Source organism: Neophocaena asiaeorientalis, unplaced genomic scaffold (assembly GCF_003031525.2).
Source record: "Neophocaena asiaeorientalis asiaeorientalis breed wild unplaced genomic scaffold, Neophocaena_asiaeorientalis_V1.1 scaffold192, whole genome shotgun sequence".
NCBI lineage: Eukaryota > Metazoa > Chordata > Mammalia > Artiodactyla > Phocoenidae > Neophocaena > Neophocaena asiaeorientalis.
Genome location: NW_020185326.1, coordinates 2,612,542 through 2,632,435, shown reverse-complemented (window position 1 = coordinate 2,632,435; position 19,894 = coordinate 2,612,542). Strand labels below are relative to the sequence as shown.

At 41.0% G+C, this 19,894-nt stretch overlaps 2 protein-coding genes across 4 annotated transcripts in view; one reads left to right on the top strand and one right to left on the bottom strand.

Moving 5' to 3' along the window:
- The window catches only part of INVS (inversin), a 135,101-nt gene extending 125,436 nt beyond the window's left edge, over window positions 1-9,665 (top strand). For both annotated transcript variants that reach the window (XM_024734401.1, XM_024734400.1), the window contains 3 exons: window positions 4,119-4,348; window positions 5,150-5,221; window positions 8,176-9,665. In XM_024734401.1, coding sequence (XP_024590169.1) covers window positions 4,119-4,348; window positions 5,150-5,221; window positions 8,176-8,324 — 451 coding nt within the window. In that variant the 3' untranslated portion in view covers window positions 8,325-9,665. The remainder of the gene's footprint in view (window positions 1-4,118; window positions 4,349-5,149; window positions 5,222-8,175) is intronic.
- Window positions 9,666-9,865: 200 nt separating this feature from the next.
- Window positions 9,866-19,894, bottom strand: part of TEX10 (testis expressed 10) — a 55,282-nt gene continuing 45,253 nt past the window's right edge. For both annotated transcript variants that reach the window (XM_024734402.1, XM_024734403.1), the window contains 4 exons: window positions 18,411-18,491; window positions 16,613-16,794; window positions 11,359-11,569; window positions 9,866-10,079 (listed from right to left, as the gene is read on the bottom strand). In XM_024734402.1, the coding sequence (XP_024590170.1) occupies window positions 9,966-10,079; window positions 11,359-11,569; window positions 16,613-16,794; window positions 18,411-18,491 (588 nt within the window). In that variant the 3' untranslated portion in view covers window positions 9,866-9,965. The remainder of the gene's footprint in view (window positions 10,080-11,358; window positions 11,570-16,612; window positions 16,795-18,410; window positions 18,492-19,894) is intronic.

Below are 19,894 nucleotides of genomic sequence, written 5' to 3'. Positions count from 1 at the left end.
ATTTGTTAAGGGTTTTTATCATGAACAGATGTTGGATTTTGTCAAATGCTTTTTCTGTGTCTTTTGAGATGATCATATGATTTCTTTCATTCTATTAATATGATATATCACATCGATTTATGTGCGTATATTGAACCATCCTTGCATTCCAGGAATAAATCCTGCTTGACCATGGGGAATGATCCTTTTAATTTGCTGCTGAATTTGGTTTGCTAGTATTTTATTGAGAAATTTTGCATCTGTATTCATCAGGGATATTGGCCTATACTTTTCTTGTAGTAGAATTTTTTTCTAGCTTTTGTGTCAGGGTAATGTGGGCTCATGAAGTGAGTTTGGGATTGTTCCCTCCTCTTCAAATTTTTTGAAGAATTTGAAGGATTGACATTCTTCTTTGAATGTTTAGTAAAATTCATCAGTGAAGCCATCTGGTCCTGGACTTTTCTTCATTAGGAGATTTTTGATTACAAATTCAATCTTCTTACTCTTTATTGGTCTGTTCAGATTTTTTATTTCTTCCTGATTCAGTCATGGTAGGTTGGTTGTTTCTAAGAATTTCTCCATTTCTTTTAGGTTGTCTAGTTTGTTGGTATATAGTTGTTTACAGTAGCCTCTTATGATCCTTTGTATTTCTGTGGTATCAGTTGCAGTGTTTCCTTTTCCATTTATGATTTTGTTGCTTTGAATCCTTTTTTTCCCTTCTTGGTTTGTATAGCTAATTGCCAATTTGGTTTACCTTTTCAAAGAACCAACTTAGGGGCTTCCCTGGTGGTGCAGTGGTTGAGAGTCCAGGGAAGCCCTCTTTATAACATTTTTAAAGTCTGTTTTGTCTGATATAATTATAGTTACCCCTGCTTTTTTTGTTTTTGGGTGTGTTTTTTGGTTACCATTTGCTTGAAATATCCTCATTTCTTCACTGTGTGTGTGGGTGTTTAAAGCTAAAATGAGTCTCTTGAATATAACGTATCATTGGATCTTGTTTTTTGTTTTTTTTTAATCCATTCAGCCATTCTGTCTTGATTGGAGGAATTAATCCATTTATGTTTAAAGTAATTATTGGTAGGTAAGGACTTACTATTGCAATTTGTTAATTGTCTTCTGGCTGTTCTGTTGATCCATTGTTCCTCATTTCTTATCCTGCTATCTTTTCTGTGTGTTTTGATGCCTTTTGGTATCAGTCTGCTTTGACTTCTTTATCATGTTCTTTGGTGTAATTAGTACAGGTTTTTCCCTTGTGGTTACCATGAAGCTTACATAAAGTATCTTAAAATATCTTCAAATAACACCCTATTTTAAACTCTTAACTTATCTTCAATAGCACTACTAAATATTATACTTCTCCCTCTTCACATTTTAGATTATTTATGTTACAGTTTACATAAATATTTCTTATATTGCACATCCAATAAAGCTTACTGTCGTTATGGTTATTTTTACTACCTTTTTTTTACTTCTAAACTAGAGTTGTATGTTAATTATGCACCACCATTACCATATTACAGAATCTAACTTTGACTATATGTTTACTATTACCTGTGAGTTTTACACTGCCTTAAGATGATTAATGTCCTTTTACTTTACTCCCTTTAGCATTTTTGTAAGGCAGGTGTGGTGGTGATGAACTCCCTCAGCTCTTATTTGGGAAAGTATTTATCTCTCCTTAATTTCTGAAAGATAACTTTGTTGGGTATAGTATTCTCGGTTGATAGTCTTTTTCTTTCAATGTTTTGTTTTGCTTTTGCAGTACGCAGGCCTCTCACTGTTGTGGCCTCTCCCGTTGCGGAGCACAGGCTCCGGACGCACAGGCTCAGTGGCCATGGCTCATGGGCCCAGCTGCTCTGCGGCATGTGGGATCTTCCCGGACCGGGGCACGAACCCACGTCCCCTGCATTGGCGGGCGGACTCTCAACCACTGCGCCACCAGGGAAGCCCTCTTTCAATGTTTTGAACCTGTCATCCCATTCTTTCCTGAAAAGTTCCTGACAAGAAATCTGTTTATAGTCTTATGGGAGTTCACTTGTATGTAACTTCTCTTTTCTCTTACTGTTTGCAAAATTATTTTTGTCTTTGACTTTTAATAATTATAATGTGTCTCAGTGTAGCCCTACTCTGGTTCAACCTATGTGACGTCCTTTGAGCCTCATGGGTCTGGATGTCTATTTCTCTTCTCAGGTTTGGGACGTTTGCAGCCATTATTGCTTTAAATATACTTTCTGTCCCTTTCTCTTCTCCTTGTGGAATTCCCATAATGCAGATACTGTTTCTTTTGTGTCCCATACGTCTCCCATAGGCTTTTTTCACTTCTTTTTTTCTTATTGCCTTCTCTGGATAATTTCAAATGTCCTGTCTTCTAGGTCACTGATTCTTTCTTCTGCATGGTTAAGTGTACCTTTGAAGCTATTGATTTCTTCAGTTCAGGCATTTTATTTTTCAGCTCCAGGATTTGGCTTTTTTTTTGATAGTTTTTATTTTTTAGAACTTTTTCTCATTTTGTTTATGCATTGTTTGTCTAATTTTGTTTAGTGAACTATAAGATCACACAGACAACTAAACTTGTTTAAGAGAATTCTGAATTCTTTGTCTGACAGTTCACAGATCTCCATTTCTGTAAGGTCAGTTTTCAGAGCTTTTTAAAGTTTCCTTTGGTGTCATGTTTACCTGTTTTTGTTTTTTCATTTTTTTGTATCCTTGATTCCTTATGTTGGCATCTGTGCATTTGAATAAGCAGGCTCCTCTTCCAGGTTTGCTTTGGCAGAGAGCAAACTGAACTCTTCAACAGTCAGCTCCGTTTGGGTTTCTGGATGTGTCTGCTGGTAATGTATTTGAGCAGGTGGGGCTTGCTGTCTCTTTGGGGGCAGGGCCACTGCCCAAACTCTGAGGTTGTGGAGCAGGGGGTGGGAGGAGGGTGCTGCCACTGCTGACTGTGAACAGTTGGACAGGACTGTTGGTTTGGTTTCCTCCTCAAGTGAGGCTACAGGATGGGCTCCGCAGTTGCCCGGGCTCTCTGATCAGGCTTACTTAGACAGCCGGGACTGGGCACTACACTCAGCAGTAGGCAGGGGTATGATTTAGTTTCCTTGCTCTGGTGGGACAGCAGGACAGGCCCAGGGCCTGCATAGCTCATTGTTCAGGGACCCAAATTGGGTAAAAGACTGTGCACTGAATTCCCTGGCCAGACACAGCCACTAGCTCTATTCTGGGGTGGAGTGGGGGAGCCACGGGCTGTGCTCTCTTCAAGTGCTACGGTAAGAAAGGTTGATGGGTGGGCTACAAAGCTTCTTGTGTGCTCTGGTGAGCTTCCCTGCTTGGACAGGCTGAAGGCTGTATTCAGCAATGGCTGGGGCTATGAATTACTTTTCCTGCCCAGGCAGAGTGGGGGAAACTGGTTCCAAAGGTGGCGAGCCTCTTTGTTTGTGGTTTTGATTCAAACTGGCCTGCTCCCCAAGTTTCCTGGCTGAACAATGCTATTGGCTTTATTCTGTGGATGATCGGCTCTGCCTACTGTACACCCTTCCTGAGCACTGCTGGACGGGCTACGCAGCTTCCAGGTGGTCTGGCCAGCCTTCCTGATCAGGTAGGGGCCAAGTAGGAGCTACACTCAGCCATGGGCTGGGCTATGACTCAACTCCCCTGACACAGCTTCCACAATGTAGCCCAGCCTCCCATCCTCCTTCCCTTACCAAATACATAATGCTTCACACACATCTCACTTTAACATTCCTGCACAAATGCATCTACCTCTGCTCATGCCAGTTCTGCTACTTAAAATGCCCTTCCCTGCCTAGCAAGCTCCTACTCATCCCTTAAAACCCAGCACAAATATCAGCCATCTAGCTCTTTGCTCTCACATAGTACTTCTCATACTGCATTTGTTTACACATTGGCTTGTCCCACTTTGAGGGCAAGGACCCATCTGATTGATTCCTAGTTCAGGAAGTACTGATGGACAAAGACAGAATTCAATAATTCAACATACTGCCAGTGAAATTAGGAATGGGAGCTTGACTGAATCTCCCAAGAGTTCAGCAACTACTCTTCCTATAGCTTCTAGGAACTTTAAGGAACATTGGTTTTCTCAATATTGTGATCTTAAAGTCTCTCCCCTCCTCTGACCCCACCAGCTACCAGCTCAGGAAGCACCTGTCCCACCTTCTGCACATGAAGCAGCTTGGAACCAGAGATATGGACAGATGGAACCGAGAGTACATGGCTTTGATCCTCCAGGTTTGGAGGAAGGAACTGGAACTGAAACCCCCAAAGGCCATGGCAGTAAGCAGGACCACCAAGAGTCCACCCAAGGGCAGCTCAGGCTCCAAGCCCACCAGGCACTCAGTGCTCAAGCAGATCTACGGTAACTGTCCTTCTGGGTACTTTGTAGTTTACAACAAGCACCCCCAGGGTACTTTGTAGTTTACAACAAGCACCCCCAGAGTGTGTCACATCAGAATTTGAAAACAGGATTTAATTACATTGGGCAAACCTCCATTCAGGTAGGAACTTTATTAAACTTCCAGGCACTAACAGCATTCTCATCATAATTAGTGCCTCCCTTCCAGCAATTCTCGGTCAGAATTGGTTTCATGAGGTATTCTGGTATCTCACCCGAGAAAGCCTTACAGCCAAGAGATTGTCTGCTGGGCTTCATGACTGAAAGCCTCACCACAGCAACCGCTCTAGGCTGCTGCCTGTTTTCCCTAAAATTCTCCATTTAGAGGACTCCAGGCCCAGGCAGACCCTGCCTGCCTCACACTGACCTTCCCTATGCTTAGATAGTACAGAGTTGCCTATCTGTGGGAATACCCCAGATCCAAGCCCTACAGTACATACTTGTTTAGCAGATGAACTGCTGCATACTGAAACACTTTCAGCTCTGCAAAGTGCCCATCCAAATAAACTCAGAGAACAGGACTGGCCAGCTCCCCAGTGGAAAAAAAAGTTAAGTCAGGGCACCCTTACAAACAGATCCGTGGCCCTGGCAGCAAAATCTGCAGACTTGGCCCGGGCAGGCCTATGTAGTTTTTCCACACCGTACCTAATCTATCTTGGCAGACACCTGCAAGCTCAAGCCTTCACCTCAATTAAGAATTCAGAACTTGGTCAGGCCACAGTTGTCATTGGTCAGAAATAGATGATCACTGTTGGTTGATTTCAGGTTCTCAAGAAGGAAAAGTACATCAGCCCACAAGATCTTCAAAAGCCCATTCTGTGCTGGGTCTCAACTCAGGTAAGGCAGCCACTGCGTGGGCAAAGCAGAGTGGGGAGACCATGTGGGGAAACAGTTCCTTTTTGTTTCATCCCCAAAGGTGGAAGACATTAGAACAGACTGCCAGGGGTTCCAAGAGTCATTTGATTTCAGGATTACATGTGTTCCTCATCCCCCTTTCATGGAATTACCACTGTAATAAACACCTCTTCTCCGTAAGAGGCAAGTTACTTTTGCCACCAAAAGCTTAATAACATTACCTCTAGCAGAAACAACACGTGGCACCTGTTACTGATCACGGTTACATACTTGTTCACATACAGGAGGGGGAAACACAAATACTGTCATTCTTCTTCAAAGTAATACCTTGGGAGTTCTTGCTCTGTTTTGGTTTCACATTAAGATCCTCCATCTCCTTCCCAAAGATGGGAAGAAGTCCCTTGACCACAGATTCTGACTTTTGCCTTTTAGGGCCCCCTAAGGAGGCATTTAATATTTTAATATTTAATAGCGTGTCCAGCTCAGGCTCAACTGTGCACACTTCCACTCATACAGGAGCAGCTCAGGGAACTTTCTTTTTAGCCACAAGACAAGGCTGTTTTACTCAGAGCCCCTTCATTCATGCCAGAATTAAATTTGGGTGATAAGTTCAGTGCTGTCAGCAGTTAATGCCAGGTCCAGTGTTTCTCATGGGTGGCTATGGCAACACACTCCCCCCAGTCCCTGATCCACAGTCATCCTGCAGGAACAGAGCACAGCTGGGAAGGTGAACAATGACTGTCAGCGTGAACTTTAACATTCATTTATTTTTGATGGGGGGAAAACCAAGAGGTGGGGGGACAGTAATTACTGCCAAAGCTTTAATAAGAGTTGGGCAACTCATGTAATATAGACAGGCTAATCAGGGGCAATTAGAGACTTTCAAAGGAATCAGGCCCATGGTTCTAGGTTTAAAACAAAACAAACCTCTAGTTATACTTGAGTGAATTAAAGAATAGTTTCAAAAACACACTGTCAGATAAAACTACTTAAGAAGTAGCATTTAGATAATCAGATATTAAAATGAGATAATCAGAGCATTTTTTACTTTGTCTCAAAAGTCCAGGACTATCAAATCTTTAAAAATGAAGGTGATTAGTGGCATAAAGGGTTTTAGTTAAAGGACTCACAGTTAAAGGACAGAATAAATAAAAGAAATAATGGTTTCTTAGGACGTCATATAAACTATCAGCTTGTTTGTCCTACACTGGCTTGAAAACAGATGAGGACCAAAGAGAATCTTTTCCTAAACCTAAGCTTGGGGGACAAAGGTTTTATGAGGCCCACCTACCCACATTAACCATTAACCTGTGACTAAGGCTTGATGGTCACCAGAGCTCCTAGCTAGTTAGCTGCAGCCTGTGTTTTATACAGAATACAGTCTATAAATTTCCATGAAATGGGCATGACTTGGACATACATATAAGTAAGTTTCCGCAATGCAGAATCACAGATGGCAAATGGAACCAAGGACAAACCATTCATTTGTCTTTACCTTGAATAGAAATTTTTGCTTTGAGAATTCCATGAGGTTAAGGATCTCTGGATTTTGCTCACTGTTCTACTTAGCTTTAGTACGTTGTTTGGCACGTTGTAGGTGCTCAGATACTTGAGTGAAGATTGTGACTCCTAACCCCTTCGATTTGGGGAGAGACTTTAGTACTGCCTTTACCTCTTATAACAAGGAGTAGAAAGTGAGCTGGTTAGAGCAAAGTAACAGACTCCTTGGACTGTTTCTCTACCTGCATCCAGGAGGCAAACAATCACATTCTCCTCAGTCTTCTACACCCACCTGCAAACCACCCACACCCACAGAGAACAGCAGCAGAGTCATGATCAGAGAGCATATATATACCAATGTCCTAAATCTGGGGGCCCTTCTTGTTAAAAATAAAACAACTTCCTTTAAAAAAAATTCCATTCCAACGAATGGAATAACCATGGCTTAAGTGATTACTAAAAAATCGTACCCCCTGTATGAATGCAGCATATTCCTGCCCACCTACAGAGGGGTATGCAGATGACAACTCAAGACTTGATACAACAAAGGCAGCCACAAACACACCAGAGTTCTGAAACAGTTCACTTTAACTTTATTGAAGTAACAGTAGTAAAACCAGATGAGAGAAAGACATTTTTGTAACTTTTTAAAAACTACTCACCTTTCATGTTTGCTTCTTTGCTCCACTTAGGAGCGACATCCAGCAGTACGGCCTCGGCAAGTTCTCTTAACTGGTCGGGGGCTCAGTATCCTCATTTGTTAAGTGAGAGGGTTGAGCGCACCACTGAAATTTTCAACTGTAGCATCCTGTAACTCTGTGATTTCAAAGTCATAAAAAGGCCTAAAAAAAAATCCACTTTGTTTGATATGCCTATTATTCTATCACCTGAATAGTCTTCAAAGGAACCTATTTTCTAGAATGGACTATAGCCAAGTATGTGGCACAGGGAAAGTTAAATGATAGATATGTTTGTGTTATGTTACAGAGATGCACAGAGAAAGCAATATCATACCAGTTATTCCAGGCAGACTGAAGACCTAAGTTCCAGTCCTACCTCCTCAAGCAGCTGCCCCCTCATAGTCAGGGTTATTCCTTAAAGATGTCAGGTATCTTTGAGAGGATGGAAAATGGAGGGCTGACGTCCTCCTGTCTCTACAATAAACTAGCCATCACCTTATTCAGCCCCATAGATAATCCAAACCTAAACCCTTCTTCCTCCCCACCAATCAACTCTGTCCTTCAGCATTAAAAGTAATAATCTAAATATCGGGACTTCCCTGGCGGTCCAGTGGTTAAGACTCCACACTCCCAATGCAGGGGGCACAGGTTCGATCCCTGGTCGGGGGACTAAATCCTGCATGCCGCACGGCGCAGCCGAAAATAATAATAGTAGCAATAATAATAATCTGAATATCTGGTATTTGTTTTTAACAGTGAGCAACTTGCAGTGTATACACCTCCTTGAGAACAGTGGAAGATCAAAGAATTTTTCTTATAACCTGCAATCAGCTAACCCATCAAGAAACAAAACAAAGCTTCGACTGCCTATGGAGGAAGACTGTGCCCGGAGGGGGCGGTTCTAATAGCTAGTACAGAATTCTCTGATTAGCTTTTACACTTTGGGAAAACTTTAATATCCATGCCTGAAGGCTTATTAGCCTGAAAATGTGGTAACAACCGAGAGAAATGTGTTTTCTTTCTGCTCTTACACAGCACTGTTTTGTAAATTCTTAGCCAGTGCTGCAAGGACCAGGGTAGACTATACCTGTGCAAAACTGCCCGTGTGCCTACACGTCCGTGAGGACGACTGGAAAAGAGTATTTCTAATAAGTCTAAGTAAAACTAAGGAAGTGAGCACTAAAGACGCTGCTGGGTTGGGATTTCTCCTCAACTGGTGCAAGCCTGGTTTGTTGGCTCCAGTGAAGAACCTAAACGAGATGGGGAAGAGCCTGTCCCACAGCAGATGCCTTCAGTTCACTTTTCTGGAAGCTAATGCAATGGACTTCATTACAGACACCACATCCTGTTATTCCAACATCATCAGTTTTAATTTTTAGACCAGAATCATGACCCAGTGTTTTGCTGTTAGACACTGTAAGACTGTAATAGGTATACTGTTGACTGCTTACATTTTACGGTTGCCGTGTCAGCCTCTGAAGGCCACAGGCTGCTGCCACGTCCTGTGAACGGCGTTCCTTCTGCTGAGCACCAGCAGTATCACAGCACCAAGGCCTCAGTCGGGAAGGTCTACAGACCAGACATTCATGCACGGGGTGCCAATTCAGGCCTTAACCTTCCACGTGTGTTTTCTGCTTGACCTGCAGAGGTGAGCAACCTTGTCAAAATGCTTTTCCTTTGGCATGGGAAACTGTGCTAACTATGCATTCTAGCTCTCTAAGAACACATGGTTTAAATAAAATCCAGTGATTGTGGGCTTTTTCACATTTTTTAAGGGCAAGGCTACTAGGAATGTAGACAGGCAGAAACAATGGCATATTAGGCTCACAAATATTTCTAGAACTGCTTGCATTTTAAGATTACTGCCACCCCTGTCCTGACAGTAAGAGATTGGAAGCAATGAAGTGTTATTTAATTACCTGGATTTTTTACAGTTGGCTAACTAAATTACTTCATTTTTATGAAAATGATTATAACATAAATTAAGAACTCTTATAATGGATCACTAGTAGAAAACCATTTTGTAAGGGTTACCCAGCTCAGACCAAGGACCATTTAGGTACAGGAAAATCCACAACAAATGGGAGCACTGTTTTGAAATCTTGCTAGACATCCTCTGGAAACACAACTCCAGAGTGAGAAGCAACCACTCCCAAACAAAACCAAACCAAAAACTAGTTTAGTTTGTTGCTGTCTGAATGAACTGGGGCTGAGAACAAACAGAATAAAGTTTGCCTAGATGGGACCACAGAGACTGAGCTTATTTCTCACTATACAATAGAAGGTACCATATTATCGCTTTGTATTTTATATATACTTAGCTAGGAAATACAGAATACCTGTTACCACATATCACATGCTAGTCTAGGAAGCCAGCCTGTGCATCCGTGGGAACTCCCAAGCATTATTTTCCTATTTCGGTGCAAAGGAAGGTTCATAAACAACGTCTTTAAAAGTTCAGCTTTAATGACAAACATTTATTACATCAGTCTCTTCAAAATTAGATGCGAATAAACGATTTCAAACAGAGGCGCCACAGTGCCTTTTCAATACACTGCACTCAACATGCTGGGTCCCTGGGGATGCCCGGTGACGTACACATTGAAGCAATAATGTAAGTCTGTAAGCCACTGCTCCTGAACACCTCCACTCTTCAATGTCTGCAGAGGAAAACCAAGAGTAATATGAGAGTTGTACCAAAACTGCTTCCTGATGGTTTTTTCCCCCACCCAAACAAGATCTCAAACAGTCCTTGCGATAGTATCCTCATCTATAAATTATCAAATGAAATCTCACTGAAAAAAGGAACCTATTAATCAGGTATTATTACCACAGGTAGTTAAAATTCCTAGTTTCATCCTCAAGTATTAAGTGCTACCAGTTTCTTGTTGGGTCTCTTCCCTCCCACATTTGCTAGGGACTAATGAAATTTCACCATTAGCCACCCCTACACTCTGTACTTCTGCCCCTTCGCATTGTAGAATCTCATAACATTCACTGAGAATAATGATTCGACAGGTCTCAATTTGTCATTCTTATAGAGATTGGCTGATTCTCCAACCTCAGAATGATCCAAGTTCTTAACTTTTCTTCCCTTCTACTATTTCTGAATTCTGCATCCTCTTCCATTACTGAGAAAATTCAGAATACATCTTTTGTTATATGTAGGTATAAGCTCTATTACTCTGAAGTATTATTACATATACCAATTAATAACCCCCTCCAATCAAAGGCCTATATAAAAAACCTCACTTTAACTCTCCCAAACCAAAAACACCAAGGGAATCCTTAATAAACAGAACTGCCCGCCCCAGGTGAACACAGAGAACCAACCATTAGACAAAGCTGAAGCCTGCAACTTCCAACTTCTTCCGCCTCTCCAGTGAACTAAGTGACTAGAAATAGGCCTTAGTTTACTCCTGCTAAATTTCCTTAATGACAGCTAACATTTGTTGGGTGCTTAGTAACTATCAGTTACAGTATAAACCTTACGTGGACGATCTCATTTAATGGTCAACAAAACCCAACAATGTTGCTATTATTCCCATTTCTACAGCTAGGAAAACAAAGCTCAGATAGGTAAAAAAAAAAAAAAAAAACCCCCACACAACGTGCCAAATTATCACAGTTAAGCAGTAGAATCTGTATCACAGAACAGGTAGGACTGACTCTGATGCCTGTACCTTTTCCAACGAAGCTGCCTGCCACCTTAATTCAGTTTGAGTACTTTACGGTTTTTAGTACTGATTCTGCAATCAAAGTCACCCCGCTGGTTAAGTGACAGTCAGTTACTAGACGGCAGGGGAAGCCCTAAGAAATCACCACACTGGGCTTAATTCCAGGAGTCCGTCAACGCACAGAAACGCTGGCCTCCCAAGAGCACCTCCATGCCCATGAGTCTAGTATGAAAGCACAAAGCCCTTGCTCCAGGCTTCTTACTGTGATATTCTTGATGATCTGCTGCACCAAGATGGCATTGGTCAACATGTGAGTCCTGAGGGGTGCGTGCTGCAGCAGCAGGCGAAGCAGCTGGCCCACAACAGGCAGCTCCTCAGGTCCAGCTCTGCTCACCCGCAGGCTCTGCAGCATCAACCTGAGCACTCGAGGCAGGAGTGCCAGGATGGAGACACAGACGCCCCACAGCTTGTCCCTACAAAACAGAAATGAGTCAGCGAACCAACGCATACAGGAAAAGTGCCCTTTCCATACTTCCCAAGACTGAAAATGTCCTTTTAAGAAACGCGGTGTTTTCTGATAAAACCCCAGAAACCAAAACTAGTAAGAACTGGGTTTCATTAGAGCTAAAAAAGCAAATGCAGTGAAGAATCAGCTGCTTTCCCCTATTTTACAGGTTTCAGGAAGCCTAGCAACCAGCGTTTCCCTGGGCTTAACAAGACATTCTTGAAGCCCTAGTGATCATATTTAACACGGAATTCACCACAGAATGATCTATACATGCGTACTATTCTCTACCAGTGGACATTATTCAACTGTCTGTTACACAACACCAAATGTCAAAAGAGTAAGAATGTCCCAATGGCAAAAAGGGAAGAAAAGAACTTCATGAAACTCTAAGCCTCTGACCTGGATTATGAGTCTCTTCAATGTGTTAAAACAGGGCAGCTTTCCAGAGAAAGATGTGCTCACAAGGAACCAAAGGGATTTGAGAAAACAGCCAGTAAGGGAACTATTACAGGCCAGAGATGGTAAATAAATCCAAATTTCAGTGAGCATCATTCTTTCAGTATCTTTATAGAACAGGAACAAAAATGTTTTATGATAGAGGTAAGTGGCCTAACCACATTCTAGAAGTGTGTCAATTAAATGGAGCAATATCCTTTTGGAGGAAAAGTTCACTGGCTGCTAAAGGCTCTGACCTCAGCCTGTTACAATTTCTCTACCAAGACTGCATAATCCTCCCAGTCCCAAGTCTTTCTAAGAAAGCCTACCTCCAGACCTTCACCATCTGACCCCCCTCCCAACTCCACATACAGCAATTGCATCAAAGGTAGATACCAAATCCATTAAGCCAAACAGATCCTCTTATTTGAAGAGACTTTATTCAGCCTGTGGACTCATGCACAGCCAGGTTAGGACAGCCATGTGCAAGGAGAAAAGAGAAAGCCAGACTGTAGACATAGCTAATGAGGAGGCAAAGGCACAGAGATTAAAGACTACAAAACTTAGAAGAAAAAAGAATAGAGGAAGCTGCTTTGGTTCCTGCTGGGTTTCAAATTCCTACCTCCACAATTCCTACCCCTTGGGTTTTCTTTTTAATAAGTTACTACTGTACTGATCCAATATATTCACTCTCTACTTGAACTTTAGTGGATTTCAAATAACTGTGGATCAAAACTGCTAAAAGAGCTTATGGATTCTACATTATACCAAATACAAGTATACTGAATGGGTGAGTAAAGTTTAGAATTCCACCTTCACACACCACAATGAAAGAAAACTGTCAGGCCGAAAAGAAGAGAGACCTGGGTACCATGAACGATGTAAGCAATACCATTTGAAGAGCCATTCTTAGGGTTTTCTAAGAGTTGTCATGCACAGAAATAACTGTACCAACTCTATATAAATTGTTATGAAGTTGAGATTTTAGGTCAACATAAAGCAATGGTTCTAAACCACTCTAAAGGAACTGATGAAAGTCCAATATTTCACAGATAATTTTCAGGAGTTCCACTAACTCTGCAAACTTCTGATGTATTCTGGTCAGATAATACCAACCAACCCCCCTCCACTCCCCAAACACAGGGAAATACAGATAATATACTTTAAAAAACAAAACAAAAATACAGCCAAGCTCAAAAGCCAGAATGGGTGATCTCTCTAGGGGCCAGAAACTATGCCAGAACTCATGAAGATACACAGGAGCACAAAACTGGATATGGGATTTGGGGGCTGGGTATTCAACAGCCAACAATGTTAGAAGCTGAGGCTTCAGCCCCAGGTATGGAAAGCAGGGAGCTAGAACTGGGCTCCCTGCACAGAGCTGGAAGCCAGGAAAATGCAAATGTGAAACTGCCCCATGGGGAGGTGTCCACAACCTCCACAAACTCTCACAAAAGATGCATTCAGAGAAAGTTATACAATCCAAAACATGAGCTTGTTTGTTCAGCCCCACTAGAGACAACCTCCAGAGCCCCACCTGCTCCCCAAAATGAGAGAATTCCCACACCAGAGAGAGAGAGAGCAAACAGAACAAACTGACAAGACCTTTAACACCAATAAAGCAAGAATGACAAAGAGCCGAGTAAAAACTCAAAATAGATGAAAGAGAAAACAAGAGCTGATACAATAAAAACTCAATAGAAGGATTAAACAAAAGAATCAGAATGAGAAACTCCCTATGTTTAAAAGGAGTTTTTAGGGGAGAAAAGAAACAGTGGGGAAGATAACAGAAATAAAAACACAGCTGAAGAAAAAACATTAAGTCTTCAGATTAAAGGAGTACACTAAGTCTCAAGCAGGATAAATAACAACAAACCTACACTAGGATACACCCTGATTTGCAATGCAACAAAGAGAAAACAGTGAAACCATAGAAAAGAATAGATTTCTAACCTAGGGGCAGGACAGAAATAAAGACGCAGACCTACTAGAGAATGGACTTGAGGACGCGGGGTGGGGGAAGGGTAAGCTGTGACAAAGTGAGAGAGTGGCATGGACATACATACACTACCAAATGTAAAATAGCTAGTGGGAAGCAGCCGCATAGCACAGGGAGATCATAGCACAGGGAGATCAGCTCGGTGCTTTGTGACCACCTAGAGGGGTGGGATAGGGAGGGTGGGAGGGAGGGAGATGCAAGAGGGAAGAGATATGGGGATATATGTACACATATAGCTGATTCACTTTGTTATAAAGCAGAAACTAACACACCACTGTAAAGCAATTACAATATACTCCAATAAAGATGTTAAAAAAAGAATAGATTACTACCTACGAACCAAAAGGGCTAACTAAGTTGAACAGCAGATCTTTCATTACTAACAATGAATCCAGAAGACAACAGAATAGTTTCTTCAAAGTACAGTGGCCACTCAAATGTGAATACCTCAAATTGGTCAAGCCCGATTTTTTGGTCAGCACTTGTGAAATCAAAAGCTCCCAGTAGTTTGACTGGCACTCTCATTATTTGTAATCTCACAAACACCTTCTCTAAGAGGGCAGGAGCAGCCCAAAAGGGAAACTTAATTACCTAAGACTCTGACTGCTAACACTTCTTTGTGACTAATGTCATCCTGAGAGAGGCATATCAAACTCAATACACAGTACAAAACACTTTTAAAAACAGAATTTTACAGAGGCAAAATGTATTAAATACAGTGAATTTTGTTCAGTCCAACCATATAAAATCAAAGCAGGATGTTTTTCTGTAAGAAACTAAAAAAGATCTTTGAAACTTCTTATCAGAGTATATCACAAATGGGCTACATTTCAAGTGACAGGAAGTGACAAACAGCAATATACATATTTCATAAATGGGGATGCTCATTATAAAATTTTTAGAACCCTGAGAAGTTCCTTGCTATTTACAAAGCCTTTTCTTGAACTATCAGGCCCGAAAGTTTGATGATGGTAAGAAAAGTACCATCAAATCTGTGCTTGTTTATGTGTAAATTTTACAGGATATTAACAGTGAAATGTACAAAGTTTTAAATACACACACTTAATGGAAAAAATCCAAATGTCTGTTGACAGTAAAATGGATAAGTTATAGTACATTCATATAACAGAATATTACAGAGCAGGGGTACTAGACCACAGCCAATCCAGCTCACAGCCTATATTTGTAAACAGAATTTTATTGGAACACAGCTACACCCATTCTTTTATGTATCATCTAATGCTGCTTTCACATGACCAGGGCAGTGCTGAGTAGTTCTGACAAGAGACGTTATGGTTTGAAAAACCTAAAATATTCACTGACTCCTTACAGAAAGAAGTTTGCTGACTCCTGGTATAGAGAAACAAAAATGAATGAAATACATCTTCGAATCAACATGAGTACTCTCACAAATGATGATGAAAATCAAGTCGCAAAAAATACATATAGTATAATTCCTCTTATATATCAAATTCTTAAAATATGCAAAACAAAAATGAAACTGCTTATAAATGCACATAAAAATTTTAAATAAAAAGGTAAGGAACAGAAGTGATCTCCGGGGATGTAGAAGAGAAATCTAACTGTGGAGAAAGTGCTGACGATGTTCTATTTCTGAACCGGGAGGTCGGTTAAACAGGTGTTCAGTTTATACTCTAAACTACTGATTTATACAATCATATGTATATTTTGGTGACATTTAAAAGCTCAAAAAAGGCAAATGTCAAAATGTGATAGAATGATTTTTATTTTCTTATATTTGCTCATCTGTTAAGATTTTTTAAAAACCTTCTGCAACGAATTGTTAACAGCACACCAATGAGAACATAAGCATGAGAACACTCTGAAAATTAAAGTGAAATCTTCTATACTATCCTAGAAGCTTTAGTCTAAAAATTATATAGGAGCAAAAGTACTAATTAAAAACACTAGCATCTTAGAACAATTTCCTTAAACCCAAGAATTTAAAAATCCATGCTGGCGGGCTTCCCTGGTGGTGCAGTGGTTGAAAGTCTCCCTGCCGATGCAGGGGACACGGGTTCATGCCCCGGTCCAGGAGGATCCCACATGCCGCAGAGCAGCTAGGCCCGTGAGCCATGGCCGCTGAGCCTGTGCGTCCGGAGCCTGTGCTCCGCAACGGGAGAGGCCACAACAGTGAGAGGCCCGCGTACCGCAAAAAAAAAAAAATCCATGCTGACTAGTTCTAATGAAGCCCAAAACAAAATACAAAGGCTTGTACTAATAGTAAGCTCATCTTTCTAAAAGTAGAATTTTTTTTCTTGCCAGATCTATAGCAAAGTTAATAAGGAAAGCTCTCAGGAAACTTTCTAATGCCATCTAACTTTTCAAATTTGTAGCTTAAAGGAAAAAAAAAAAAACTAAGACTGCTCACCATCACAAAGGGGATTCATAAAAGAACAAAGAAAAGCTAGCTAGGTTTATACAAACTCTAAAAGAGAATTAGACTTTGGAAATATCTCTTACAGATTGAATGACTGACCGACTGCCTGACTGATTGAGGGGAGTTGAACAAGTAGGAAAAAAATTAAAGTTTAAGAATACAAAAACTATTACCTCTTTCTTAGATGTTCTGCTTCTCCTTTCTCTAAAGTGAGCAGAAAATAAAGAAGACTGTAGCAACAAGAAGCCAGAAATGGCAGCAGCGTCTCACTAAGTACACACGTATGATCCAGGAGCTTACAGATAACACCCAAAACACAGCCCACCGTGCTGTCAGGAATTACAGTCAACCCAACCTAGGCAGAGAAAAATGAGATTAATGACCTCTTCACAACAGCCCCTCTCCCCAGAATAAAACCAAACACCACTATCTGGAGAGTTAACCTTCCATCACTACTGGTGGAAACTTGTATATACATAATACATGCCATGCCACCAACCACACCTTAAGATCCTGTTTTCCTTTGAGAATTTAGTTGCTACGTTAAATGACTCTGAAAATACGCAAACTCAAGAAATACTATTAACCCAATCCACTGCCTCCCCTTCATGACAAGTCTCCTAAAATTTTCTAGATGTTACAATTTCTACTGATGGACAGAAATACTATTATTTAAAAGGATTATTTCATACATCCAAAGAAGATCGTGATACCAGCAATCACATTTACATGATCTTCAGATTATTCAGACCAGTAAACTCTAATATCTGGCACCACCCCCACCCCAGATAATTAAATGTACAAACCACAGTTCCTTTTTCAATTACCCTTCCCCTGCCCTTTGATTTAACCAGTCATTCAGACGTAACTAAGGAAAATACCTATAATGGAGTAAGATAATACTATACTTACACTTGACTGCTTCACTGTCCCAAAACCCAAATAAGGGACATCATGGTATGCTAACTCACCTGGACTCTACTGTATAAATTGTCATTAAGGTGGACTCTAACTTGTAACTGCACGTATACATGGTTTAAATCTCCTGCAAACTACTGCTGAGTTATCTTAAACTCTGTAGGTTCTGAGGTCTTAACCTTTATCCAGGCTGTCTGAAAAAAGTGGCCAGATCAACACTGGAATGTTGATCTTTTACTAGAATAGTGAATGTAGTCAAAGGGCATAAATTTCTGGAGTGGAAGTAAAAAAAAGAAAAGAAAAAAGATGGGGATATTTGGAGACACAGTGTATAAGGATTAGAAGTTTGATAGCAGGGAGAAAAGAGAGTACTGAGGATTCAAAGCGGTAATCTTCCAACTCGAGGGAAGTAAAGAAAAGGCGGTGTAGATATGCCTGTAAAATTATCCAAACAAGTGAGAATCCCCAGAAGATAAAATTTTGGAGTCTCCCCTCACATCATTATAGTAAAAGCCAAAGGGCAAAGTGTAAATGTTGGAGGAAGTTAAAAGCAAAACCCAGGCATACCTAATGAGAATTTAATGCCAATGGGAACAAGAGACACACACTGGCCAAAAGACAAGTCAGTTTCACGGCTGAGCTCACGGCTTCCACTGACCAGGCCTTGAGCCTGTGAGGTGACATCCCTACTTTACACCCCAAACCTTCTGGGTGGAAACTGAACCCCAGTACGGATGCTGGATTCCCAACACAATGACACCTGGCACATGTTAACTAAAGCATTTTAAGTCAGAAGGACCTGAGGTGTAAGAGGTCTTTCATTGCTCAGATGTAAAAAGTAAGGTCCTGGTAAAAGAGGAGATTTTCCCAAGGTCACAGAATTAATTAGTAACAGCCAGGAAAAACACCAAGATTTCTCAGTTCTCACCTCAGCATAATGAAATTATTAAGCTTAGACTTCTGGACACTCACTCTCTCCTTGGTTATGGCAAACTCAATCTTAAACCAATGCTATGCTTTTGTGTAACAGAAAAAAATTTTAAGTATATTTACCAAATGCTTACTGATGGCACTTTGCAGGATGTCAAAGCTTTGGCTTCGGGCAGGGATAACCAATAAATTGTGACAAACTGTCTGTCAGAAAAGGAGAAAACCAATACCAAATCAGAACATTTTAAGTCAGAAACAAGTTCAATAGTTTTTTTAAAAAATCTACTTGCTCTATATATTAAAAGGAAACTTAACAAAAAGTGACTTAAAGATGCAGATGTCAAACAATCAAGCCTCATATAAATGGTCCAGTTTTCCAAATAATTCATTTATTAAACATTTACTGAGCACTGAGCTAGGCCTATTAGGTGCTATGCATAGGAATGAAAGAAAGAGAAACTCTTCTGTCTCACAGCCCTCAAGGAGCTTACAATCTACCAAGGCAGAGACTACATTTCTATTAAGTAAGTGCTACAGTAGGAGATCTCAGTGACATGAACAAAGGGCAGACAAAAGCCTTTCTCCCATTTGGTGGAAAAATATAACACTGAAAAAACTTATAATTCAGAAAATACCAATACCATGTTCAAATTAATTATAATGCTGCCTCTTATTCCCTAAAGGTAAAAGGAAAATAGTCTATAGGAAAAGAAGAAAAATATGAATGAGGTGGGAATCAAACCTCTAGTATTTTTCATTTTCTAAGTTCTCAAGAAAACAAGAAGAGGGAAGGACAGCATCAAGTCCTTCAAAGAATCACAACACAACTCCAGAAGCTGATGGAATTCAGTACCAAAAATCAAGTATGCAGAAAAATCCCACGGAAAGACAAAGATAAGACTGGTGGAAAGAATATCACTCTAGGAAGGGCATGAATAGTCAAGATAAATTCAAGAGGACTGTCCTCAAAAAATCAACAGCTCTATGCATTATGTCTCTATAAAACCTCTTGTAGAGTGACCACCCAGAGTTTTCACATGGCAACTGTCTTATCTTTTTTTTTTTTTTGCGGTACGCAGGCCTCTCACTGTTGTGGCCACTCCCGTTGCGGAGCACAGGCTCCGGACGCGCAGGCCGAGCAGCCATGGCTCACGGGCCCAGCCACTCCGCGGCATGTGGGATCTTCCCGGACCGGGGCCGTCCTCTGCATTGGCAGGCGGACTCTCAACCACTGCGCCACCAGGGGAGCCCACAATTGTCTTATCTTTTAAACCTATAGGTAACAACGGAAACAACATATTTCCAATGCCATCTTTCTACTTCGAAATGAGTGTAATGAATATTTTCACTCATAAATGATAAATCATATTTGAAAGGTCCATTCAATAATAAATGATCATTCAATCCCTTCCCTTCTGCCTCCCCTCCCCTTCCTGAACAATTCAGTTCTAAAGACACTGCATGAGGCGAAGCTAGACATCACCACTAGAGTGGGTGGGAGAGCTTCAGTGGCCCAGAGCAGCCTACCCATTAACAAATGGAGGCACACTGTCCCCAAGAGTTGGAGTTCAAATGCGATAAGGAAGATGCCTGCACGGGAAAGGGGT